This window comes from Lactuca serriola, chromosome 3, assembly GCF_051521515.1.
Source record: "Lactuca serriola cultivar US96UC23 chromosome 3, Lser_US96UC23_V15, whole genome shotgun sequence".
NCBI classification, from domain to species: Eukaryota; Viridiplantae; Streptophyta; class Magnoliopsida; order Asterales; family Asteraceae; genus Lactuca; species Lactuca serriola.
In genome coordinates this window covers 164,416,640-164,442,678 of record NC_136410.1, presented here as the reverse complement: position 1 = coordinate 164,442,678, position 26,039 = coordinate 164,416,640, and the positions used below count along the sequence as shown (strand labels likewise).

At 34.4% G+C, this 26,039-nt stretch overlaps 3 protein-coding genes and 3 non-coding genes across 6 annotated transcripts; 1 reads left to right on the top strand and 5 right to left on the bottom strand.

Moving 5' to 3' along the window:
* The first annotated feature begins 2,404 nt into the window (after positions 1–2,404).
* Positions 2,405–5,335, top strand: LOC145093340 (pectinesterase 31-like). The gene is made up of 6 exons (XM_079031446.1): positions 2,405–2,839; positions 3,021–3,125; positions 3,201–3,278; positions 4,177–4,364; positions 4,467–4,640; positions 4,912–5,335. The coding sequence occupies exons 1-6, from the start codon at positions 2,600–2,602 to the stop codon at positions 5,072–5,074; spliced, it is 948 nt and encodes a 315-aa protein (XP_078887572.1). The 5' UTR covers positions 2,405–2,599; the 3' UTR covers positions 5,075–5,335.
* Positions 5,336–5,930: 595 nt separating this feature from the next.
* Positions 5,931–6,003, bottom strand: TRNAA-UGC (transfer RNA alanine (anticodon UGC)). The gene has a single exon. It is a non-coding gene; the product is annotated as a tRNA-Ala (tRNA).
* A 2,543-nt stretch (positions 6,004–8,546) lies between these two features.
* On the bottom strand, positions 8,547–8,619 carry TRNAA-UGC (transfer RNA alanine (anticodon UGC)). The gene has a single exon. It is a non-coding gene; the product is annotated as a tRNA-Ala (tRNA).
* A 1,857-nt stretch (positions 8,620–10,476) lies between these two features.
* TRNAA-UGC (transfer RNA alanine (anticodon UGC)) lies at positions 10,477–10,549 on the bottom strand. The gene has a single exon. It is a non-coding gene; the product is annotated as a tRNA-Ala (tRNA).
* A 4,583-nt stretch (positions 10,550–15,132) lies between these two features.
* LOC145093339 (vesicle transport v-SNARE 11-like) lies at positions 15,133–18,374 on the bottom strand. The gene is made up of 6 exons (XM_079031445.1): positions 18,217–18,374; positions 17,927–18,048; positions 17,273–17,331; positions 16,990–17,178; positions 15,565–15,735; positions 15,133–15,471 (listed from the first exon to the last, which is right to left on the bottom strand). Exons 2-6 carry the CDS (start codon positions 18,018–18,020, stop codon positions 15,319–15,321), a joined length of 666 nt encoding a protein of 221 aa, XP_078887571.1. The 5' UTR covers positions 18,021–18,048; positions 18,217–18,374; the 3' UTR covers positions 15,133–15,318.
* Positions 18,375–19,950: 1,576 nt separating this feature from the next.
* Positions 19,951–26,039, bottom strand: LOC145093337 (ARF guanine-nucleotide exchange factor GNOM-like). The gene is made up of 3 exons (XM_079031444.1): positions 25,832–26,039; positions 24,445–25,242; positions 19,951–23,789 (listed from the first exon to the last, which is right to left on the bottom strand). The coding sequence occupies exons 2-3, from the start codon at positions 25,177–25,179 to the stop codon at positions 20,202–20,204; spliced, it is 4,323 nt and encodes a 1,440-aa protein (XP_078887570.1). The 5' UTR covers positions 25,180–25,242; positions 25,832–26,039; the 3' UTR covers positions 19,951–20,201.

The window sequence follows — 26,039 nt, the reverse complement described above, 5'->3', positions numbered from 1 at the left end:
TTATTAAATTAGATAGGTCTCACAACTAATATTAATATCATAATTGAATTAATTATATTTAATATAAATCGTGTTAACTAAAAATGTTAAATATATTGTTGAAAAAAAAAGGCATATAAATATAATATTTTAATATTTTTATTAAAAACGATACAAACATTAAACATCAAACATTATGTATATAATACGATATTTTAATATTTCGATTAAAAACAACAAAAACATTATATAAATATAATATTTTAACATTTTTAACTAAAAAGTTAAAAACAAAAACATATGAGTATGATATTTTAATATTTAAAATATTAAACTGCATAAATGGTCTTTGTAGTTTGCTCAAGATTTGTTATTTTTGTCCAAAATGATTTGTACTAACATCATAGGTTCAAAGTTTTCATTTTGTTGCTTGTTTATTCCAATCTGTTCTGGTTTTTTTTAAAATGATGGATTTGCCCTTGTTGATATGATTTTTTTTTTCTTAATTATTTTTTTTTCTTTTTTTTTTTTGATTTTCAAATTTAAAAAACTAAAAAATAAAAATAAATCTCTCTCTCTCTCTCTCTCTCTCTATCTATATATATCTATCTATCTATCTATCTCTCTCTCCTTCCTTCATTTGTTCTTCATGGCTCTCAAGAACCCTTCATCGTCGACTTCACTACCGTCATCGATGTAAACCACCACCGCCTTTGGCTCCACCTTCAGCCCCTATCGTCTCCGCCACCACCAACCTCCGACAGATCTGAAATCCGTCATTACCTATAAAAAACCATAACCGATTCCCACCACCTGCCATGGATCACCATCTTGCCGTCGTCGTCCATCTGAAAAACTCTGTTGCAACTCGACGAAGCTCCAGATCTGTAAACAACCTTCATCCTCTTTATCCCATGTTCTTATACATACGAACAGAAAAATAAGATGGGTTTTAATCTGAAGGAGGATATGTTTTTCTCCTTTAGTCTTTATCCTTCAAACCTACAACTACCATTACACACCATCGTGAATACCTCTACCACCATGAAAACCTCTGCTCCAAAGTTGTCATTTCGACCACCAGGAGAGCCCCACCACAATAAACGTCTTCACCATTTCAATGTCACCACCGTTGCCCCAACACTGCCATCACCATCTCTACCTGTTGTAACCATAAGTCCGAAAAATCTGCCTCAAAGGCTGCTATCATTCAGGCCACCCAGTCCCCTCGACAAAACTTTGCTTTCAATCCTCACCCTCGTCTTGTTCAGGCATTAAATTCCAAGATTGTTCCATTTATCGACATCTAAACCAGATGATGCACCAAAAATGAAAAGGGTCGGTGACATAAGTGAAAAGGGGTCAAACCAAATCCATGAGTCCACATTCAATTGAAGCAAAATCTCTAAAATCAAAATGAAAAATCGTTGCACATGTTCTTTAATTAATCTGAACCCCTAGCTTTGATCTATATGTCGCCGCCTGAAAATTTAGGGTTAGGTTTTTGTTGCGGGAGCTTCGATTTGAAATCCCAATGGAGGAATAGCTCTGATTAACAAGCCCAATTTTTACAAAATAAATTAGGGATTTTACAACTTCGGCGTTGGCAATCAGTGGTTTGTTATCTTGAGTCTAAGGATCGGTGTGCTCTTGTAACTGCGTTCCCTAAGCGAACTTCAACCGTGGTACCGAAGGCGGTGGTCATTGATTGTGTTTGGCGGTTGATTGTGGTCTATAAACCAAATGTTGAACATTTACCGTGGTACTAGAGGGTGTGGTTGGGGTGGGTTTTTCGGTGACAGTGAAAATCAAGCCATAGATGGAGAAGATAAACTGAGAAGGGGGTGGTGCTGTAAACCAATACTGACAGTGATGAAGAACACAAACATATATGAAAACAGATGGATAGGACGAACATATCTGAAAACAAATGGGGAAGACTAACCCTAGATATGATTTCTCATTCTTTTTTCTCCATTTCCATTGACAATCGACGAGTTCAACAATTTTTTCCTAGGTGTTTTTTTTGTTTTTGGTGTTTTTTTGTTCATCTGGACAATTTTCAGGAAGAAGAAGACAGGTATTTGGAGAGAGAGAGAGAGAGAGAGAGAGAGAGAGAGAGAGAGAGAGAAAGATTTATTTTTATTTTTTATTTTTTTAAATCTGAAAGTTAGAAAAAACAATTAAGAAAAAAATAATCATATTAACATGGGAAAATCCGTCATTTTGAAAAAAAAATCATAATATATCGGACTAAACAAGCAACAAAATGAAAATTTTGCACCTCTTATGTTAATCCAAACCTTTTTGGACCAAAGTGACAATTTTAAACAAACCACAGGGACCATTTGTGCAGTTTAGCCTATTTAAAATGAAATATATACATAATCCTATATAGTTTGTTATATCCAAATAAAACGCTGTTACATAAACATCAACGATAAATGAAATGTTGGGTACATTTTTGTTGGGATTAAACTCATAGAATTATATCACTATATCTTGATCTCATTTCCACTGACAAAAACCGACAATATCGAGTGATTGATCTTAACTCAACATCACCGACTCCATTACCAGAACCTGTTTTACGAACAGTAACTGATACAATCAAGAAGATATGGCAAGAGTAGTGACGGTGGCGCAGGACGGAGCCGGTGACTACCGGACGGTGCAAGAAGCAATCGACGACGTACCACTCGGCAACAATTGCCGGACTGTGATTCGTGTATCTCCGGGGATATACAAACAGCCTATTTACGTCGCCAAGACTAAAAATTTCATCACTCTCGCCGGATTAAGCCGTGAGATCACTGTTATCACTTGGGATAACACCGCCAACAAAATCGATCACCATCAGGTCAGTTCTCTTCCTTCAACCCTAACCCTAAATATCTTGTTCATATCCTACAAATCAATTAGGTTCCGTTTTATTTAATCAGTTTCCATGAAATTGAAGCAATCCAGACCTTAATCCTCTCTAACTATCATTTATCTACAACACAATCGAGTATGAAAATCGAGTTAATTCGTATAAACAGGCATCGCGATTGATAGGAACAGGAACCTTCGGATGTGGGACTGTAATTGTTGAAGGAGAAGATTTCATTAGTGAAAACATCACGTTTGAGAATTCTGCTCCTGAGGTGTTCTTTCTTTTTCAATAATTTTCATCATAATTCATATCTTTCGCTATTCTTCTAATTTTTTATCCGACTCAGGGTTCAGGCCAAGCAGTGGCTATCAGAGTAACAGCGGATCGTTGTGCTTTCTATAATTGCAGGTTTCTTGGGTGGCAGGTGAGAACTCAAAAGCATCTCCAAAGTCCAACCCCATTCTATTTTTGTCATTGCAATCTATTTAGAGAGTGTAAAATAGAGTAAATGGTCCAACCCAACTCTATTTTACACTTTATAAATAAAGAAATAAATAGTTACACTTTAAATTTTGAATGTAATTTAAAGTGTAAATTAGGGTTGTAAATGAACCAAACGAACATTAATGATGCTTGTTCATGTTCGTTCGTTTAAGATTAACCAAAAAAAAATGAAGGAACATGAACGCATACACGAACAAATTTTCATGTTCATGTTTCTTCGTTGAAGAAATTACTTTGTTCATGTTCCTTGATGTTCGTTCATTAAGGTGCTAAGTGAATATAATAGAACAAATATGAATGAACATAAATGAATGGATGTTAACATACATAAATGAACATAAACGAAGATTTAAAAAAAAAAAAAAAAAAAAAAAGAAGATAAACGGTCATTAACATCCAAACAAAGAAACCATACATAAATACATGTATTATAGCAAGTATTATATATATATAAAGACACACACACACACAAACCTAAACGAACGAACGTAAAATGAATGAACAACACCAATGTTCATGTTTGTTCGTTTAACTAAACGAACAAACAATATTGTTTATGTTCGTTTATTTACTAAATAAACGAACATAAACGAACTTTCCGTCAAACGTTACACGTATACTTCGTTGAACGTAAATTATACCATCTCTCACTCTATTTTACACTTTATTTATAGAGTGTAAAATAGATTTTAGAGTTGAGTCTTTAAACTCTATTTTACACCCTAAATAGAGTGTGGGTGGAGATGCTTTTATCGCTGTTATCAAAACATAAACAGCTCTTTGATAAAATGTTTCTGAACATTTCAACTGTTTTACAGGATACCCTTTATTTACACTATGGAAAGCAATATCTGAAAGATTGTTACATTGAAGGAAGTGTGGATTTCATTTTTGGAAATAGCACTGCGTTGATGGAGAATTGTCACATACACTGTAAATCAGGTGGCTATATAACTGCACAAAGTAGAAAATCTTGTCAAGAGTCGACAGGTTATGTGTTTTTAAGGTTTGCATTCAACTACTCTTGATATTTATTTATTTAAATATTTCAAGTCAATTAATGGGATTTATTTTAAATGGAAGTAAGTTGCTATTTCTTGTAATGTAGATGTGTGATAACGGGGAATGGAGGGGCAGCATATGCGTATCTTGGGCGGCCATGGGGACCATTCGGTCGGGTAGTTTATGCATACACATACATGGATGCATGCGTAAAGCATGATGGTTGGCATAATTGGGGGAAACCCGAGAATGAAAGAAGTGCTTGCTTTTATGAGTATAGGTATATAATTATATACAAGAATTCATTTTATCATTATGTGTGAAACAACAATACTTTTTATTCATTACTCACAAGAGCAACATACTTGTATAATTTTACCCATAATAACAATGTATTTTTTTTACTCATAATGGAAACATACTTTATATATATATATATATATATATATATATATATATATATATATATATATATATATATATATATTTCTTCTCATAAAGAATATTGTTATTATGTGTAAAAATCATCTGACAAAAAAGAATATATGCAGATGTTATGGGCCGGGAAGTAGTTCAGAAAACCGTGTAACATGGGCTAGAGAATTGATGGAGGAGGAAGCCCAAGAGTTTCTGATGCATTCTTTTATCGACCCAACTCCAGAGAGGCCTTGGCTTGCACAAAAAATGGCACTTCGGATACCTTATTCTGCTTAGTCTTTTTTTTTTTTAATTGTAACAATAGTTTTGATGCATGTTTTATTTATGGTTGTTTGATAAATTATGATTATGCTTAATGAACAATTAATGTTTGCTCTTATTATGATTTTTTTTATCATTTTAATGATAAAATCGTCACAGGAAACATACAATACAATGAGTGTTACACTCATTGTTTCGGTGATGATTTTATCATTAAAAGCATAAAAAAATCATAATAAGAGCAAACAGTTTTGTAAGAAAGTCATTTTAGACGCATTTGATTTTACTTATTTAAACCGTAATAATCATTCTAAAAATATAGACACGGCCAATTGTTAATAGGGGTTCAAACGAGCTGAGTTGAGCTTGAATTTGACTACGTTTGAGCTTGGCTCGTTTCGAGCCTTATGGTATAGAGCTCTTGTTTGTCCCATAAAGATTTATACCGAATTGGGATTGGTTTGTATGTTGTATATTCTAATTTCTTAAAATGATATTTATTAAATAATTTTTTATTTTAATATAAAAAGTAAAAATAATTTTTTATTATATATATGTAGGTCCATTTAGGCTCGCGAGTTTAATCGAACTTAATTACATAGGCTCGAGCCGGTTTAATTAACAAGCATAATATTAGGCTCGAGTTTGGTTTAGATTTGTTTAAAATCGATCTTAAATTGAGTTTTTAATAAGTTGACCTGATTAGTTTGACTTGTTTGGACCTTACTTGTTAACTTGTATTATGATTGAAAGCCAAAAACGCAGGATGTAACATAATCCAATTGTTTGTATTTGTAATAATAATCAGCTGACATTAAAAATAATCCATTTACTATATAAAGAATCAAAGTGTGTAAAAAAGAAAGAGATTTGGAGATGCGGGGGATCGAACCCCGTGCCTCTCGCATGCAAAGCGAGCGCTCTACCATTTGAGCTACATCCCCGTTTTGTTAATTTTCGTCATAACTCTAATTCAATATTTAAATCTCTCTGGTTAACGTATACCATAAGACATGTAATTATCTAAATCTGATTATTTTCAAAGAAGGCAAATTTGATGCAAACAAAATAGAGTAATAACAAACCAAATATTTCTGAACTTTTGTAAAGAAATTTGTTTATTTATGAGAGGTACTATATGACAGCATATTTGATGAAACTTATTTCACTACTAACGGAAAGGAAACAAATGGTCCCCATATATATAACTCGCTTCTCGGCTTTTTTCCTTGCCCATTTTCATAAATTCTTTTGAAACCACTTCATCCTTGGAGCTTTCTGTGATCGTTTTAATGTTGATAATACATTTCAAGTTATCATTTTAACAACTCTTTTTGTACATAGTCTATAGTAACATTATAGTTTTTAGACTAAAAGTGTGCACAATATGCATATTTTCTTTATACAATATTTTGAAGTGGAGTAGTATTTAAAAATGCGAATAACTAGTGAGTCGGTACTTTGTTTTAATGTTTTTCACGTATTAGTTGACTAGTATATTTTAAGACAAAGTAACAACCAAATACACATTCTTTTTTTCATATTTATTCGGTCAACTAATACGTGAAAAAAATTAAGACAGTACCAACCAACTATTTATTCGCATTTTTAAAACATTAACCAATTTGTGAACATCTAATTCTTTCGCAAATTCGATATATTAACATTTTGACGTATCTTGTAATGACATAAAATATCTATTTTTATTATTATGTGTTAAAAATAGAGTAGTGTTTCAATTTTATGTTTCGCAAAACAAGAACCTTTGAATTTATTGTGAAGTGTTTATATTAACCTTTAAAAATATTTTCTAGTGATATTGTATTTATTTCGATAAATATGGAAACGATATGCTTTTTATTCTTGTTGAATGCTAAATTCTATTTTCTTAGTGATTTTATCAAATTATGAATTTTGATTATACACTGCCCAATGAGAGGTTGTCGGAAAGGTGGACAGGGGTTGTTAGGGTTTCAGTTAACATCGAGGGGTGGGGATGGGTGGTGTTGAGGTCGGGTGATGTCTTGGCTAGATGAGTGTTAGGGCCAGGTGATGTACGACTGGTGGAGGGTAGGGGTTCGGTCATAGTGGGTGTGACCAAGGACGCACAAAACAATTAACAATGACATTTATTTCAGTGGTGGAGTCAAAAAGGGAATAAGATGGAAGGTTGTTTGGTGTCATGGATTTGAATGAGAAAGTAGACTTATCAAATATGACATGACAAAGGATGATGATACTTTTGGTAGAGAGATCTAGACATTTATAGCCTCAATGGTGAGGTGGGTATCCAAGAAAGAGATACAAAGTGGAATGTGGTTCGAGTTTATGAGAGGTATGAGCGTGAAGGTAGAATAGACACCGAAAATATGTAGGTGGGAGTAGGATGGAGGTTTGTTGTATAATTTGGTGAATAGAATGGCAATTTCGAGAGGCTTTAAGGGAATCGTGTTTATGAGGTAGGTAGTCGTGTGAAGAGCTTCTACACAATAAGTTGGGGGTAGATGAGCTTAGAAAAAGAGATTGTTGGTGGAATTGTTAATGGATCGGATCATGCGTTTGCATTTACCATTTTGTATGGAGGTTTTAGGACATGAGAAACCAAAAAGTATGTCATTTGTGTGAAAGAGGGTATGTGATGCGGCGTTATCAATCTCAATATCATGACAAAAGAGTGGAATGGATGGATTTGGATAATGTGTCACATTTCCACAAGTGGGATAGACCCATAAATAAGTAATGATCAAGAAAGATGACATGGTATTTCAAACCAATATTACTTGAAATGGGAGAATTCACAAGTTGGAATGTATTACATCAAAAGAAGACTCATTAGTATTAGACCTAGAAAAAGGAAGATTGGCATGTTCCCCAACTTGAAAACCATGACAAAGGAAATTCGAGTTCGTCTTATTACCTTAAATAAACTTAGACAAAACTTGAGCACTTCATTCCCAAAATGTCCGAGTCTTTGGTGCCACATGATAAGATTTGAAGAAAGCAAAACGAATTTACTTGACTTGGTGGATCGGACTTGATAGAGATATTTGGTGTTATCACAACGGAGAAGAGTTTGTTTGATCTTAAATCATTCACAAAAAAAACAAAAACAAAAAAAACCCAAAATCGTTAAATTCTATAGAAACTTTGTTATCACGGGTAAATTTGTTAACAAAGATTAAGTTTCTAAGTATTTAAGGTGTGACTAGAATATTGTGAAGGTAGAGAGCACGATAACTCGATAAGGAGTTTGTAATATGTTATTTTTAACCTTGTTGGTGATGGGTATGGGCAACCCGTAACCCACAATAATTCTTGAAAGAGAAGCATAGACCTTGCATGAAGAAACGATGGCAATGGTTCATGTGAATGATTGATCGATGGCAATGGTTTCTTCACAATAATTCTTGAAAGAGAAGCATAGACCTTGTAGTTCTATATCTATACATTTGAAGTCAGAATTTAACTTTAAAAAGGAATGAAATTTTGGAGATGCGGGGGATCGAACCCCGTGCCTCTCGCATGCAAAGCGAGCGCTCTACCATTTGAGCTACATCCCCATGATGCCTTTTTGGTTCATAGTCACTATTACTAAATTAAATCTGTCTATTAAACTTACACCTTAAGATATCTAGTTATTCAATTCTCTATATTTTGAAAGTTGACAAAATAGAGCTATAACAAGTCAAATAATTGTGAACTCTTCGTAGATGAGTTTATTTAATTATTAAACATATAAAATGACTGCATGTTTCACGAAACATATTTCATGACTTGCGAAACGGACACAAATGTTCACCACATTAAATACTTGCTTCTCAGTTTTTATTTTTCTTGCCTATTTTTGCAAATCTCTTTTGAAACCAGCTTGAGAACAATCATCTTTCTAAAATATGTAATTATATTATGAAAAATACAGTCAACAAAAGCTTCACGAAGTTATCAATATAATTTCTTCAGTTTCTCACATAGTTATTTGAGTTAAAGTTTTTATTTTAACGTATTTTCTACTGATACTATAGTTGATTGAATAACTATGGGAATATATATATATATATATATATATATATATATATGTATTTTTTTTTTGTTAAAAAATTATGCATATTTGGTTGTTACTGTGTTATCAAACTTAGTTGAATTTATAAATAAGTTTGCCAAACAAGAACCAATTCTTGGACATCTAAATTGGTTCGCAAAGTGGCTATATATATTAACATTTTCAATTTTATGCTTCGGAAAACATAAACAATTTTTCATTTTGTGAAATACATAAATTTTTGTTAAGTGTTCATATTAACGTTTTTAACATATTTTCTAGTGACATTGTATTTATTTCAGTAAAATTGTGGATAAAATATGTTTCTTATTCTTGTTGCATGTTAAATTTTCTTTCTATAGTAATTTTATCAAATTGTAGACTTTTTTTGCGTCTATAGCACATACATAGTGCTCCTCACCGATTTGGGGTAAGGTTCTTAAGTGGTTGTCTCCCATTTTGGTTGTTCAATGATGTGTTGGAGATTTGGAGTTGTTCGTTTGGATTGAATAGTTGAGATTAAAGAAGGAAAAGAAGAAAATGGTAGAGATTGATTGTATCATGGTCATATGGGTAATATGGCAATATCCGAACAATATCACCAGTCGGCTTCAGCTTTCAAGACGCATAAGAGTTATATTTTTTAAAGTGTTGTTATCCATGCTTTTAGTTGGTTTTCTAATAGGAGATGAAAATTTTCTTGTTTCCAACAGATGAAAATCCTCTTATGTACGATTCTTTGTAATTTCTGTTTCTCACTAGTTTCTTGGTAGTGTTGTTATTAAAAAAAATTAATTGTTCAAAAAAAAAGTAGCACATACATAACTGTTGGGTGTAATGACATTCTGTCATATCGGATGTCACTAACTGTTGTACCAAACCACCAATTATAAAAAATAATAAAATAATAAAAAAAATGTCATGTAAATTGTATTAACTCCATGCAGACTGTTCAACCAAATTTCTTGGGCATCATTAAATAATATGTCGGGTTTTCTAAGATATTTCCTTAAATAAACATATTTTAGTCGATTTTTTCTCATATATATAAGTGACTAAAGTAGAACTTAGACCAAATAGTATGTTTATTCTGTATGCACTTTGTTTCAGAACGAACAATACTTCCAAAGCTAGTGTTTAAAGAGCGCATGAAAAAAAGTTTTATAGTGAAATTAGTTATCAAATAAAAAACGCATTACTAATAAGTCCAACAATATTGAGGAAATCATATCGTTTATTTTATTATATATCACTTATTGTAAGAATAATGTTAAACGTTAACTTTAAGAATATTGTTTTAAAAAAATGAATGAAAAATACATTTTTCATGAGAATTTGTCCAAAATAATGGAGATGCAAAACTAAAATAAGATACAGATGGAGATGCGGGGGATCGAACCCCGTGCCTCTCGCATGCAAAGCGAGCGCTCTACCATTTGAGCTACATCCCCGTTGTTTTTCTTTGTAAATATAAATTATGAGTATAAATAAATTTTTGAACTAAAGTCTTTTTTCAGATAAAATACAACACTTATGTATTTTGTTTGTAAATTTATTTATTTGTTAAAGATCATTACGTACGTAAGTGATTCGAACTATACATTTTTCTATACAAATTCAAAGATTTTTATAGGTAAGGTAGGTCCTAATTTTTTTTTTTAAGATAGGTCCCTCAAAAATTCCTAAATAAATTTTAGATAAATTTAAAAAAAAATAGGTGGGTCCTTGGACCCACCTTCCTTATACCTAGCCTCCCCACTGCTATCAAGTAGTATTCGGCATGAATGGAAAAAGAACAATATAAAATTTTAACCAAATCAACAACACTATTTTAATTGTTAGATTTTAGTTCCACCCAAAAGGGCGGAACTCGATGGAAGAAAACATATTTGACAACCCCCCCCCCCCCCTCCCCCATCTCTTGATTCTCTCGTCTCTCAGATTTCTGCCATGTTTCGTGAAGGGCTTCAAACATATTTGTATCACTAAAGAGTAAAACAACGGATTTTGATGGGAAAAATCCTTACTACTCTATCTCTCTCATTGGAAACAAAAATCCAACACTTCGATACTTACTTTACCAAAAAAAAAAAAAAACTTATGGTGTTCTTTATCATTCTAGCATCGAGGTTCTTTAATGGGAAAATGATCAAATGACCACAAAAGGAGGTGTGGTTGAAGAAAATGACCAAGAAAATGCAACTTTCATAAAATGACCACGCTTTCCACAGAGAGGGTCTCTGTGGAACTTGTTCAGCTCTAAGGAATTGAAAAATCTCTGAGGAAGTGATTTGGCAAGGGTAAATTCGTAAAAACACACACAAAAAAAAACTTAACAAGATTATAAGGGTGCTGCGAAAAAAAATTGTTTTGGAAACGTACTTTTATAATTTAATTTGTTATATTGAATTAATGGTATGTGCGAAATGGTGAAACCTCGTTAAATTAACAGGAAAACACTTATCAAAATCATTTTTTGGTCATAGTTATGCGAAGAACAACTCCTAAGAGGCATGTTTTTGAAGAACAATTCCTCAGAGGGCCCTTTGAGGAACTGTTCTTCAAACACATGTCTATGAGGAATTGTTCTTCGCATAACCATGGCCAAAAAATGATTTTGGTAAGTTTTTTCGATTTCAAACACAATTTTTTCAAACGATTTCAAACACAATTTTTTCGATTTTGATAAGTTCAAACACAATTTTTTACCAACACCCTTTCAATTTTGTTAAGTTTTCTTTGTGTTTTTACGTATTTACCCCTGTTACATCACTTCCTTAGAGCTTTTCCAATTCCTAAGAGCTGAACGAGTTCGGCACATACCCTTTCTTTGAAACTCATGGTCATTTTATGAAAGTTGCATTTTCTTGGTCATTTTCTTCAACCACATCTCCTTTTGTGGTCATTTGATATATTTTCCCTTCTTTAATTACAATAAAAATAACTTCTTTGATTGCACATAAAAAAGAATTATAGATGTGGTAGAAAATATTCATGTTGTTCCATAAACTTTGATTTAACTTGGGTTTTTTTAACAACCGATTCATATGAATTAGTTGAAAATTATACTTTTTTTTTAATGGCTGAAAACTATATAAAAAGAAACCAACTAGCAAGGAGCATGGGAAAGCAATTACAAAGAGTTTTGGAGCATTGGGTTTTGTAACCACAAAGTCCACATTATGCTACTTCTACTACTTATATTTGAAAACCAATCAAAAGAATGCAAAACAATGTTATAAAAAATGAAACTTCTCTTCATCCATATAGTCTGGAACACACCATTCTGATACATCAAAATTGCAGTGAGCACAATAACCTCCAACACCTTCCTCTTAGCACTGTTCATGATAACCGAATCCACCCAATTGCATAAATCTGCCACATTGGAAAACAAAGGGAAGGGTAAGTCAATCCACATGAAGACTCTCCTCCAAACCTCACTAGGCACTTCACAGAGAACAAAAACGTGATGGGAGTCCTCCATATATACATCACACAAAGGATATAGCACCGAAGAAATATCCACATTCTGGTCCACCAATTTCACCATTGTAGGAATTCTATCTAGCAAAACACGTCATAAGAGCACATTTAACTTAATAGGCACTAAGCGACACCAACGCGTAACACCTCCACCTCTCTACAACAAAATATCATCAATATAACATCTCATGGCATTAACCACGAAAACACCATCCGGGCCTAAATCTCACTTTTATCTATCCAACTGATCTGTAATTTGCACTTGCGCTAGACTACCCTTCAAAGCCAAGAATCGGGAAGCAGTGATACCCCCATCTTGTAAAGGCATATCCACTCCAAAACCCATTCACCGTCGCGCCATCTATCACTAACCAAACAACTCTTATTAGATTTCATAACATATACATGAGGAATCTATCCCTAAGTAAACCGTCCACCGGCCAATGTTCATCCCAAAAATGAGTTTCTTAACCATTACCAATACATTTTCTCAAATAAAAAAGCTAGACAATTTTTTTTTCATGAATCGCATGAAAAAGTTTGATCAACGAAATCCACAAACTCGACCCTTTTCGGTATTTGACCTAGATGTCCAAAACCCCCCATTAAACCCATGGATGTTTCAAATGATATTAGCCCAAACAGAGTTCGAATCAATATGAAATCTCCATCTCCACTTAAGCAACAAAGCAATATTAAAAGCCATCATACTTCCAATTCCAACTCTACCCTTCTCCTTAGAATTAAGAACCTTGTCTCACTTGACCCAAGTTATCTTTCTCTCTTTATCATTCGCACCCCAAAAGAAACGGATTCTTAAACTCTCCAAAAAAAAAATTAATCACGACTTTAGGCACCTTTAAAACTGAAAAAAGTACAATCTAATAATTTTACTATATTGTTGTGTTCTGTTGTAATCACAAACGCTATAAAAATAATTATATAATCTTGTTCAGTCTAGTTTAACTATGTTCGGTTCAATTTTGTCTCATATTGTCCATGTGTCAAACATTGCCTTAAGGTACATTAATATAATACATGGTCCATATTTGACTTAGAGCTAATGTGCAACACATGACAACATTTTTGACTAAATGACAACCTTTTTATGCATAATGCATATTTATCTCATTGACAATAGTCGACAAATATTGCATCTTTAACGTTCGTTATGCATCTTACAGTTAAAGACATATAGACAAGGCTTCTACATACCAAATTATCAATACATCTCTTTGTTGTATTGGGCAATCGGATTGCTTGTGTATCTTATATTAATCAATCGAAATCGACCTAAGAAGAAAAAGAAAAATAGGTCCGGCTGATTTGTAGTCTAAGTCAAATACATAATTTTATATATAGAATCTCAATGTAATTATAAACATTATAAGGGATATATGCAGAAAACACAACGAATTATACACGTATGTACAGAAAAACCCTTATATTATTTTTAGGTTTAGAAAAAACCTTTATATTAATAGTTATCCTTCGAAAAAGACCAAAATACGGGTTTTTAAGAGAAATTGACGACTACAAATATGATGTTGCTTACATTTTTGTTTTTTTTAATACGACATCATGTTAATTATGATAAAAATGATTAGTTAAGGAATGAAAAATCAGTCGTATAATTCCATACGGAGAAGACAGTCGAACAAAAGTAATTGAAATAAATGTAGGTTTTGACATGTTTTACAATCAAAGAAATTTCAGAGGTATGCATGTCATATTTCTCTCGTCCTAAAATTATTGTCAACAGACAAAAAAAAACATTCAAATTAAGAAACCATTAATTACCACTAACTTTATATAATAAAATGACAGTTTTGTATTACTTTGCATTTAATGTTCTATTAAATACTTAGTTGGTTAAATAATAATGATGGAGTGTTCTAGTAAAAATGTTATTTATTTTTATAAATGGACTATTATTTTGGGACAAACAAAAAATGAAAGATGGACTATAATTTTGGGACGAAGGGAATATCACATTTTTATCATGTCATTTCTTTTAAAAATTTGCAATTTTGTTTTATTTGAAACAATATGTAATAATGTAAGGGTTTTTCTAAACATAAAAAATAATATAAATAAATTTCTACATATACATATGTATATATAATATATGTATATATAATGTGTTTTTCTACATATATCCCATTATGAAATCAGTAAATTTCGTGTGGATATAGTACACTTATCCTATTGGTGTAGACGACATAAATCCTTTGGTAAATTGTATACTTGATTTATATTGAGTACGAACGTATTCCATTAGAACCGGTCCAAATATATTTCAGGCCGAGAGGGACCGTTTTTAACGGAAATATATATATTTATATATCATTAATAAATTACATAATGCCAAAATAAAAAAAACTTAAACTCGATGAAAATGAAACTCCTCTTGTATTGTTTTATATTCATTGCTTGCTTCACAAAAGTCATGATTGACATTTTTTTTTGGTTCTAAAAAAATAACACGATGCCAAACACAGTGCAACATACTTACCTAAAGATTGCTAAGTTTGTTGACAATAGGATGCATCATAAACAAGCCACAAAAAGTTTATTTTCATGCATATGTAAGATCCCAAAAACCACAACAAAGATCAACACTTGGAAATATGTGTTTTTGCTCAAAATAAATCAAACATTTAAAAAAAAAAAAACACACACACACACACACACTTGCAAAACCAAGAAAACACAAAGCTTGAATTTTGGGATTCTACTTCTTCAACTTGAAGTACAAAATCAAGATGATGGCAACAATAAGAAGGGCAACCACAGAGCCAATTATCCACTTGTTTTTCCCCATTCTTCTTGAAATATTCGTCATTATTTTTTTACTCTTGCTTATGTTCTCATCAACTCCATGAAGCTGAAAACATACAAAAACCAGTATTAAGTAATCAAGTGGGTAAATGAACAATAAGGTGGAAAGTACAAGGGGCATTTATGTCATTTAAATTACGGTTCCATGGGCACGTAAAAGAGACTCTCGCTGTTGATGAAGATCTTGTAAAAGTGAAACACCGAGTTCTTCAGTTTCAAGCATAGTCCTTCTGCTGTCCCTAACTCTGTCACTTGACTTATTCAATCTTTCTGTTGACGTTAATAACCTTCCTCTTTGGTCTGCTGACACCTGTCACATTCACACCACTAATTTTAAATTACACTTTTGGTCCTTGAGTATACCTTTTGTTTTTCAATTTTGGTCCAAAAACATTTTCTCCTGCCTTATTTGAGATTTTTGTAACGTGTTTTGTCACTGTTTCAAGTAAAAAGACTACTTTTGGGACTAAAATTGTAAAAGTCAGCTATACTCAGGGACCAAAAAATAGTCATTTTAAGTTACAAGAACCAAAATTGCAAGAGAAAACTTTCTGGGACCAAAACTGAAAAAATCAACTATACTTGGGGACCAAAAATAATCGTTTTACTTCCAAAAACGTTACAACAACCTCAAATAAGGACTAAAATTGCAAGAGAAAACTTTTTGGGACTAGAATTGAAAAACCTGGCTATACTCAGGGACTGAAAATGATCATTTACTTGAAACAAAGACCAAAACACTACAAGAACCTCAAATAAGGACCAAAATTGCAAGAGAAAACTTTTTGGGGTCAAAATTGTAGAATCTGGCTATACTTGGGGACCAAAAATGGTCATTTACTTAGAACAAGGACCAAAAACATTTCAAGAACATCAAATAAGGACCAAAATTGCAAAAATCAGCTACATGTAGGGACCAAAAATACTAAAATAGTCAGTTTACTTGAAACACAGACCAAAAACATTACAAGAACCTCAAATAAGGACTGAAATTGCAAGAAAAACATTTTGGGACGAAAATTATAAAATCTGGCTATACTTGGGGACCAAAAATGGTCATTTATTTGGAACAAAGACCAAAAACATTACAAGAATCTCAATGAAGGACCAAAATTGCAAAAATCAACTATACTCAGGGACCAAAAATAGTCATTTACTTAAAACACAGACCAGTTACGTTACAAGAACCTCAAATAAGGACCAAAATTGCAAGAGAAAACTTCTTGGGACCAAAAATGTAATTTATTTTATTTTTATTTTTTAATTTTTTAAATCTAAAATCAGAAAAATAAAAACAAATAAGAGAGAGAGAGAGAGAGTGATTTATTTTTATTTTTTTAAATATAAAATCAGAAAAACAAATAAAGAAAATCATATTAACAGGGGCAAATCCGTCATTTTGAAAAAAATCAAAACAGATTGGACCAAACAAGCAACAAAATGAAAACTTTGAACCTCTGGTGAGTCCAAACCTTTTTGGACCAAAGTGGCAATTTTGAGCAAACCACAGGGACCATTTGTGCAGTTTTGTCATAATAAAATGGTGGATATAAGACATACATACCGCAGTTGCATCTGCCATTCCTGATTCCAATAATTCATCTCGGGCAGCTTGATTTAAATTGGATGATGCAATTCGTTTAATTTCACTTTTCAAATTATTCAAATCCGATTTGTATTCTCTTAATTTTGCCAGAAGAACAGCTTTTACATTTGGTGGTAGGCTTCTTGCCTCTGTGTCCATTTTTCGTATCTGGATTAATAAACGGAATTTATATTTTATTATTATTAAAAAAAAATGTGTTATGAGATAAATAATGGAATGGAATCAAGGAATGACACGATACCAGAGACTCGGCTTCATCTATTCCGGCTTTTATTTCAGAAATTTTCTGCTTCTTTTGCTCTGAAATGAATAACAAACATAAAATGATGATGTAGAAAGGAAAAAGATTTTGGTTGTGTTTGTTACATGGGACTGAGGGTTATCTACAATGAGGGTATCTACGTCTTTTATTTTGTTCAACATTAAAAAGGTTGATTAAAGTTGAATAAAGTGATAACAGACACACAACCAAGGGTCTGTTTCTTTCTTTCTTTTTCCTAATTTAGTGATGTAATAGATAAATGATATCTTCATCTTCAAGCCAATGAGCAAGAAAATATGAAGCAATAGAAGGAATTCAGGTTTGTTTTTGGGTACAATGGAGCATTGAAACTACAGAAATCGGATAGGAAAAGGGCATCAGGACACAATCTATAGCATTCTAAAATTTATAGTATAAGATCATAAATTGATTTAAACCAAAAGGAAGCTGAATAATTCTGATTTGGGAATCAGACGACATAGACAACATCAATGTAGGGTAAATCATAAAGGTTCTATCATGTTTGTTCCTAAATGCTTTAAAATACCACTAATCTATGTCAACATCAGATTAAAAATAACATATAATACATAGTTTTGAAAGATATTGAATCGAATTAGGGTTTTGGCTCACCTCCATCGAGTAAAGTAGCTGATGTACACTTCTTCGACAAACTCGCCGAAAGCTCGCAGTATTGGCGTTCGCAACCTTCAAATGTTTCACTCATCTCGCCGGAAACAACCCCTCAAATAAAACTACAACGATCACATACCGATTGCACCGATTAAAAAGAGCAGACAAATTAGAATCGAAATCAAAATTAAATCAAACCACAATTCATCTGTCAACAGGTGTATACGGATAGCTTTCCTGTAAGATTTATTTATCCAAATAATAAACGCATAGAGATGAAGATAACGAACCTGATCTGATCGGAAGAAATTCGGTGGTCGGCAAATTAGGCGGTTTCCGGCGGTGGATCTGATGTGGCAATATAGTTGTAATTGGAAGTTTATCGATGGTTTTTTTGTAGTGCTTGTTAATGGGATGAAAGCAAATGATAAAGCAACAGCACGTTGACATTATCCTAAAGGAAGCCCAATTTTATCCGTTCGATGCTAAACCTTTTTTTTGTTTTTCTTTTTTTTTTTTGGTTAAGAACTTTTGGGATAAATGCTTTTTGGATAGATATATTTAATAAGAAATAAAATAAAAATATAGAAATAGTTATACATGGAAAGATCCTTTTAACATAATATGATAATATTCATATTCTAGGTTTTTTACATAAATTATTCATCAACTTTATAACTGATGATTAAGTTATGTATTTTCCAAGAAAAAAAAATCTATGGATTTTTATTGATTCATAATATTAAATTGCAATTTGATATTTGAAATGCCGAACACATGAAAAGAATATTTGATGTTTTTACTATGATATAAAAAACCAATTTCAAAGCACAAAGAAATTACCTAGTACAAATAGGGACGAGTATTTTGACCGAATTAAACCGGACAACACTCTTGGACCAAACTGATTTGACAGAAATTAGTGGATTTTGGACTGGACCAGTTGAGACTGGTCCAGTCCGGATTTTCCAGTTTTTGTATTTGTTGTATCGATAAAACTTTATGTGCATTCGGTACAACTCATTGAAATCTATCAAAAGTTAATTTATATATTACGATTGTTGGGTGAGTAATTGGACACAACCGGATCAGATCGGTTTTTTAGAAATTGGTGGACCTTGGACCGGACCTGTTGAGGCCGGTTTGGTCCAAAAGTTCAAATACTCACCTCTAAATACAAATATAAAGTGTTAGATGGAACAAGATTTTAAAAAGAAATGGTGTAAAATGAGGGAAAAAAATATTTAAAAAATGTTTTTTAAACAAACATCAAATATAATCTCACCGGTAAAAAGCTTTTTCAGTAAACTTTTCATTTCACAATCTCAACTTAACAAACCACTAACCTTGAGTTATCTATGTGATGGTACAAGAAAATTTCACAAAGTTTCCTTTAGGATCCCACAACCTTACTTATTTATAACTAATAGAATAAAAGAAAAAACTATAATTAAAATAATGACAAACATCTAATAGTGAGCTTTAAAATTAAAGCAAAAAATATTAGATTTAAAAGCTCAAATAATTGGAGGTGATATTTTAACTTATGTTTTTTACTCGTACATTTACATTTAAAAACAAGATGTTTTAATTTTTATATCTTTCAATTGGTCAAACCATCTTTTTTTAACCCGTAGAGAGAAGGGAGTGGCAAAGCTCTCCATGGTTGAGGTGAAATCTGGTGTGGAGCTTGGCATTTGGTATCAGTAACACCACTCCTTTCAATCTTAATGAATACATAAAATACAAGTGGAAATATCACCTCCTAAAATTATACTATTCTTTCCAATCTTAATGAATAGATATCACCTCCTAAAATTATATTTAAATGCTCTTATTTATCAAGTAAATTTTCCTACGAGCACACTTGGGGGTTGTTAGCTTATTTACAAAATCATGATTATATGTACATTACTCTATAAACTCAATAAAAATTTCGTAACATAGTATGTATATCTGATTTATATGGTAAACAACAATGACGTTTAAGTGATAGATAAGTTTGGCTACCAAAAAAAACATGCTTGAGGAGAATCTATATGTGCCTCTATAAATCCCTTTGACTCATCAAAAGGTCAACAAATGTCAATGTGAATGTCAATGTCAAAGTCAACCAAATACCAAAATAATAATAAACAAAAAAACTTGTTCATGGTTCACCTCCGACCAACAATTATACAATGTACTAAAAGTATACAAATATATGAAAACCTCTTTAGTCCTTACCTCAACTAAAACTCCCCATTCCCAATTTCCAATTTTGCCCCTCAAAACTTCATGGAACCAACAAATTAGCCTCGGGAACCGGTGTGGTGGCACCCACGGTTCGTGGTTCCGGTTCCTCATCCGGGAACACCTCCGACTGCAACAACGGTGCTAGCGTTTTCACATGTACCCAGGTCTGATTCCATACCCCACCGGAATCACCACCCCCACCGGAATCGGAATCCGGCAACGAAAGGATTCCCGTCGCTTTCATGACAAGCAAAGTGTTCTTAAGAAGCTCAGGGACTAATTCGTAAATTTTCTCACTCCGTTTCCCTCTAAACTTAACCTCCATATACCGCTTCATCCCATTCAAAACCCCGACCCAAATTTTCTCAAACGAAACCAACCTCGAAATACACGGCAACGAATGCAAAAAAGCTTTCGATAAAAGCTTCAACGATAACACAAGCGTCCCCTCCATGTTTCTATATTCTTTCACCGATTTCTCCTCAACAATTTCCAATAAATCATTAACAACACCAAAAATCACCAATTCAAAACACTGCAACCACATCTCATCTTCAAGATAAATCCCGTCTAAACCCGTCACACATCTTTGCAACATCAAAACCGCATGATTCCGTATCTCCTCCCTCGAATCCAAACAAACTTTCTTCAACCCTTGAACTAATCTCAACCACATTTCACCGATATCTTCGTATACTTGAAGGGAGGCTTCCTCCGCTTCTCGGGACCACCGTACTAAACAAACACCCGACCCCGCCATCAAATCAACCGACTTAACCGACCTCACCACGTCACCCACTCGCGACTCTGCGAATTGCCTAGCCGCGTTGACACATAGGACGAAATTCGCGGGTAACAAGTGGGCCCCGTCCGACATGATGAATTCTAGGGTTTCGAATCCCGGCTCGGAAGCTTCCGGATGTCGCGCGGTGATTGATAGAAGCGAGGTGATTGTCCGCCACCCCATGTGAGACTTTATTTGACCGACGTTGACTTTGACCAACCGCATGATTTCTTGTGTTATGTGTTCGCAATACGCGTCCGCCACCCTGGCGTCGAGTTTTAGAATCAATTGAAGGGATTTTAGTAAATCATCGGTTAAATCTTCTTTATAAGGTAAAAGCCTTCGACAAATACGGATTAATCCGAAAACCGCTTTTTCCACTAACGCACTCGGCATCACTGCGGATTGAACGATATTCGCAATGTACTCGTACACCCCTTGCCATAGAATCATAATCCGGTCACGGTTATTCAACGCGACGGTAATCAGTAATTCCAGGCAGAAGATCGCCGCGTCTTCATCGTCTCCGGAATTACTGATTCCGGAGGGGCCCGCACCCAGCATTAGGGCGCGGGCCAGACTGGAAAGAGATTCCGACTGAAGAAACTTACTTTCCGTGAACACGTTTTCGATATGACAATCTTTAACGGTTTCCATCGCCCGATTCCGAGCTTCCACTTGTTCTTCGGAGGGTTGCGGGGCGGGCTTTTCGGTATCGTAGTAAAGAAACTCACTGAACCGCCCCATGAGCCCGGATGGTTTCCGGGTCGGGGGTAACGCGGGTTTTGTTGATACCGGGGTGACTGTTGATTTCCCAGAATCGGGATCGGAAACGGAATCGAAGTCATCAGCGGCATCACGGGCTAATCGGGCGGGTAAAAGCCCTAATTTGTGTAAACTTAGAATACAATCAAGAATGTTTCGCCAGCCCGATCGTATGTAATCGCCGTATGAATTCGCGATTGTGAAAACCGCGACCGTTGCTTTCCGGGCTTTGGAATCGTCACCGAACGCAAGAACGGAATCCTCAATCGACATCGGAATCAGCAACGTTGTGAATTTGGAAAGAGACACAAGCAACCCGTCTAGAACATCATCAAGATGATAACTCCCGGCGATTTTAGCAACATCAAGAAACCCATCGATACAAACTTGTAAAACATCTTCTTGTTCCACAAGATCCAAAATAACAGATAAGGCGGCAACGGTGGGCCCGGATAAAATCGCAAACATTTCATGGTTAATCCGGTCACCGGAGTTGTCGCCTGAATTGCAGACGATAAATGGAGCAGTTTGTCGGGATTTATGGATCAACCCGACCCAGTTATCATGGGTCATGACCGGAAACCCAACACCGTGTTCAGGTGTCATTTTAATCTCGTTTTCACTGATTGATCTGTAAAGCTCTGATAAGTACTCCCTGGGGAGGTCATTGCCACCATTGATTCTCCGGTTGTTTCTGATGAAATCTTCCTCCGTCATCTTTTTTTTCACCTGAGCGTTGTGTTGATCTGTGTTGAGCATAATTAAAGAATATGATAATAACAAGGCGGCGTCTTTGTTTGCGAGAATATCCGGCGACTGTTCATAATATCTTTCAGCAAATGCTTCGACAACTCTCTGAATCTTCTGTGATTCCCCTGGTAATCTGAAGGTTTCTAGAAAAACACGTAGCGCGATGTCGAGATTCATGTCCCGGAAATCAAAAGTTCCGGCGAATTCTTGAAGAACATCGATGCAAAATTGATCGTGATTCCCGAGATAATCACCGACGAGGTTTTTATCGAGTCCAGTAGTGTAGCGTAAAAAGCATGCTACGCTGATTGGGTCGAGTGTTTCAGGTAATAAATACATTCCTTGGAGAAATTGCAGACCTTTCTTTGGGTCCCGGTTGAAATGATCCGACCCGATTGTTAATTTCTTCTTGATATGCTTCATTTTACGAATGAAAGGTACCCAAGCATCGGGATTCTCGAAATTCTCACACTTCACTTTCCAAAACGACTCGTGATCTTCAATACTCGATGGATCTGGTTCTAGCGGTGGCGCTTCATCGCCGATGCTTTCCGCCATGCCGCTTATCATCGCGATTAATCCTTCTAGGGCAAGAACGTGGATCGCCGATAACGGACTATTCACCGGAAACGCGCTTTTTGATAACAAATTGGATAAATCTTCGAAAACATTGCTACACGATATGTCGCAATCGTAATTCGCGTACATTTCGTGGATGAAAGTCGGTTGCCGACAAAGATCAACGAGAGTTTCCATCGCGACTTCCTGTTGTTGATACGAGGCTCCGTGTTTATTCAGAGCAATCTTCATGAGAACAGAAGAGAAGAACGCTTCGAGCTGCAATTTCAGTTTAACTCGCATGAGATGGTAGAGATTCAAAACGATGCTGCAAACTGTTGAAAGAATCAGCGGACTTGGAGACAATCCGAACTGGATTAAGCTATGGAACAGATCGTTTTGCACTAGGGCAAGAATCTCCGGGTGGTGGCCGAGGGCGGCGCCGCCTAATTCAATGGCGGAGTTGATTAAACCCAAGGCGAATAAAGGAACGTCTTCATCGTATGCTAATGAGTTCGATCTTGGAGCTATTCCGGAATGTTCTACCGCGTTTAAAAGTGAACAAAGGAAGTTGAAGATTTCCACCACTGATGGAACACCATAAGGCTCTGTAACAACATGGTTTTTAGTTTGACCAACCTCGCCGGAAGTTTCATCCATTTTGACTTCCGGTACGACGGCGGAAAGATTTAAAGAACCTCCGACGGATTCGATTTTTGAACCGGTGTAGCCGTTACTCGTGGATGATTGTTCGTTACTGGGCACGTTGACCTGAGTCAAACGAATAAAATTACAAAAATTGGTCAATTAAGGAGATTTTTCAATTTACAATGCCTTAATAAGAAAAAAAATATAATAGAAAGAAATGAAAAAATTTACTAAATACAATACAGTGCAGTATTCACTACTATAAATTGGGTATATTTTCAAAAGTACAATATCTTAATAATAAATAATTGAAAGTACAATACTATAATTTGGTAGATTTTTGTAATCAATTTAATATACTGATCATTCCCATTTCAGTCCAAAAAGAAATCTTTTTTCATATTTGGTCCTTATTCCAGTGATTCAAAGCACTTTTGTTCCCCAACACTAACACCGTTTGTTTTAGTCAAATGACCATTTTGCCCTCCACTTTATATTTTTAGTAATTATATCATAAAACAAATTGTGTTAGTGTCAGGAACCAAAAGCATTATCAAACAATAAAATGGGAAATGAAATATGCAAATTAGTCAAAATTACCATTTTGCCCTCCACTTTATATTTTTAGTAATTATAATGTAAAACAAATGGTGTTAGTGTCAGGGACCAAAAGCATTATCAAACAGCAAAATGGGAAACAAAATATGCAAATTACTAATCTATTAACAAAACTAAAAAAAAAAACCAAGTCAAAGAAGAAAGAAAAAAGTCAACTTACCTCATGAGTAACCTCATCTTCCTTATTCACAACATCTGGGAGATGCATAAAAACACATCTAATCAACTCATGCATAGTATGCCTAGCGGTTCTTTGCAACAATTCCCCTTTTGCCCCTGCTTGATGAACAATCTGAAAACAAGTATTCACCACATTGCAAACATGCTGATTACTCAATTTAACCGAAGCTTCATTCTTCATACACCCCAACAAAACCTGCAAAATCTTCATCAAAACCACCTCTTCAGAAGCAGGATCAGTCACCTCAAATCTACAGCTTGTAACAGCATCAACAATTGAATGCAATGCATCAGATACATTCACAGTGTCAAGATCAATAACTTCAAGGGTTAAGAATTTGTAAAGTGATGATAATGCAACACCGGTTATTGGAGCACTTGTTTCATCCGATTGAATCACATCTAAAAAGGGTTGAAGGTAAAGAACAGGGTTTATGGTGTGCCATTGATGTTGCCATGAGAAGATTTTTTTTCGAATTTCTTTGAAGGATTTGATTAATGGGTGTTCTAATTGATCTTCATTGTCCATGTATTGAACACCCCATCGAACGTTTCTTCTCATAACTGCTAAAACTGCACCGATTTCTGAATTCACCATGAATGCTGAAGAAGTAGAAGAAGAAGAAGAAGAGGATGAGGAGGAAGAGGAAGGGGAACAATCTTTGGTGTCTCGGGCAGCTGTTACTCCTTCGGGTAGTTGATTCGGGCACCCCATGTTTATATCAGAGCAAATTGTTGATAGATTTTATCAGATTGGATCTTGGCAGATCATAACCACCTTCAAAAAGAGAAATGGAGGATCACAAAATCAATAAACAGTGTATGCAAATGTATATGCTCAATAAACCAATGGCATAACTGCATAAGATTGCTGTTAGAAATTGGGGGAGAATATAGGGTTCTTAGGCACAATGCACTTAGATTGGTAAATCAGATTTTCATGTATATAACTCTTTTAAAATCAGAGGGAAACAAAAATCTGAATTGCTGGTTAGGTGTAATCGTGTTTATGATAGTAAAAACATTCGAATTCTTCATGTAGTTGTTAAAATTCATGAAGTTGAGTTAAACAGGCAAATTAAATCCTGAAATATGTCACACTAAAATCTCAGATCCCAATCTTCATCAGTTCAAAAAGAGCAAAAACACCTCATGTATACATAATTGAGCTTAAATCGACTTCATTTCATTTCAATAATCAAACAAACATCAATCGTTACAGAATCCGAAGAAACGGTAACCTACAAATCGGATAAACGAGATGGAATTGTAAGCAACTTAGAATCTGATGCCGATTTATGGAATGCATAATTGAATTTAGTAGATTAAGGAAGAACCAGATCGAAGAACAAAAAACCAAAGTTTACCTTTTGCGCATCCTCCGGGCAAGGCGAGAGTCGTCCGTCGTGGACCTCGCGCACTAGCAGAGGTGACAAACTTCTGAGTTATGATCTTGCTTCCTTTCACTTTATCGATTTTTGGGAATTATTTGGGGAAATCGAAGATCACAATTCACAAAGGGGGTTGAACGTCTTCTCCGAATGAGGCATCGAAGCCCATTGTCGTTCAGGTTTG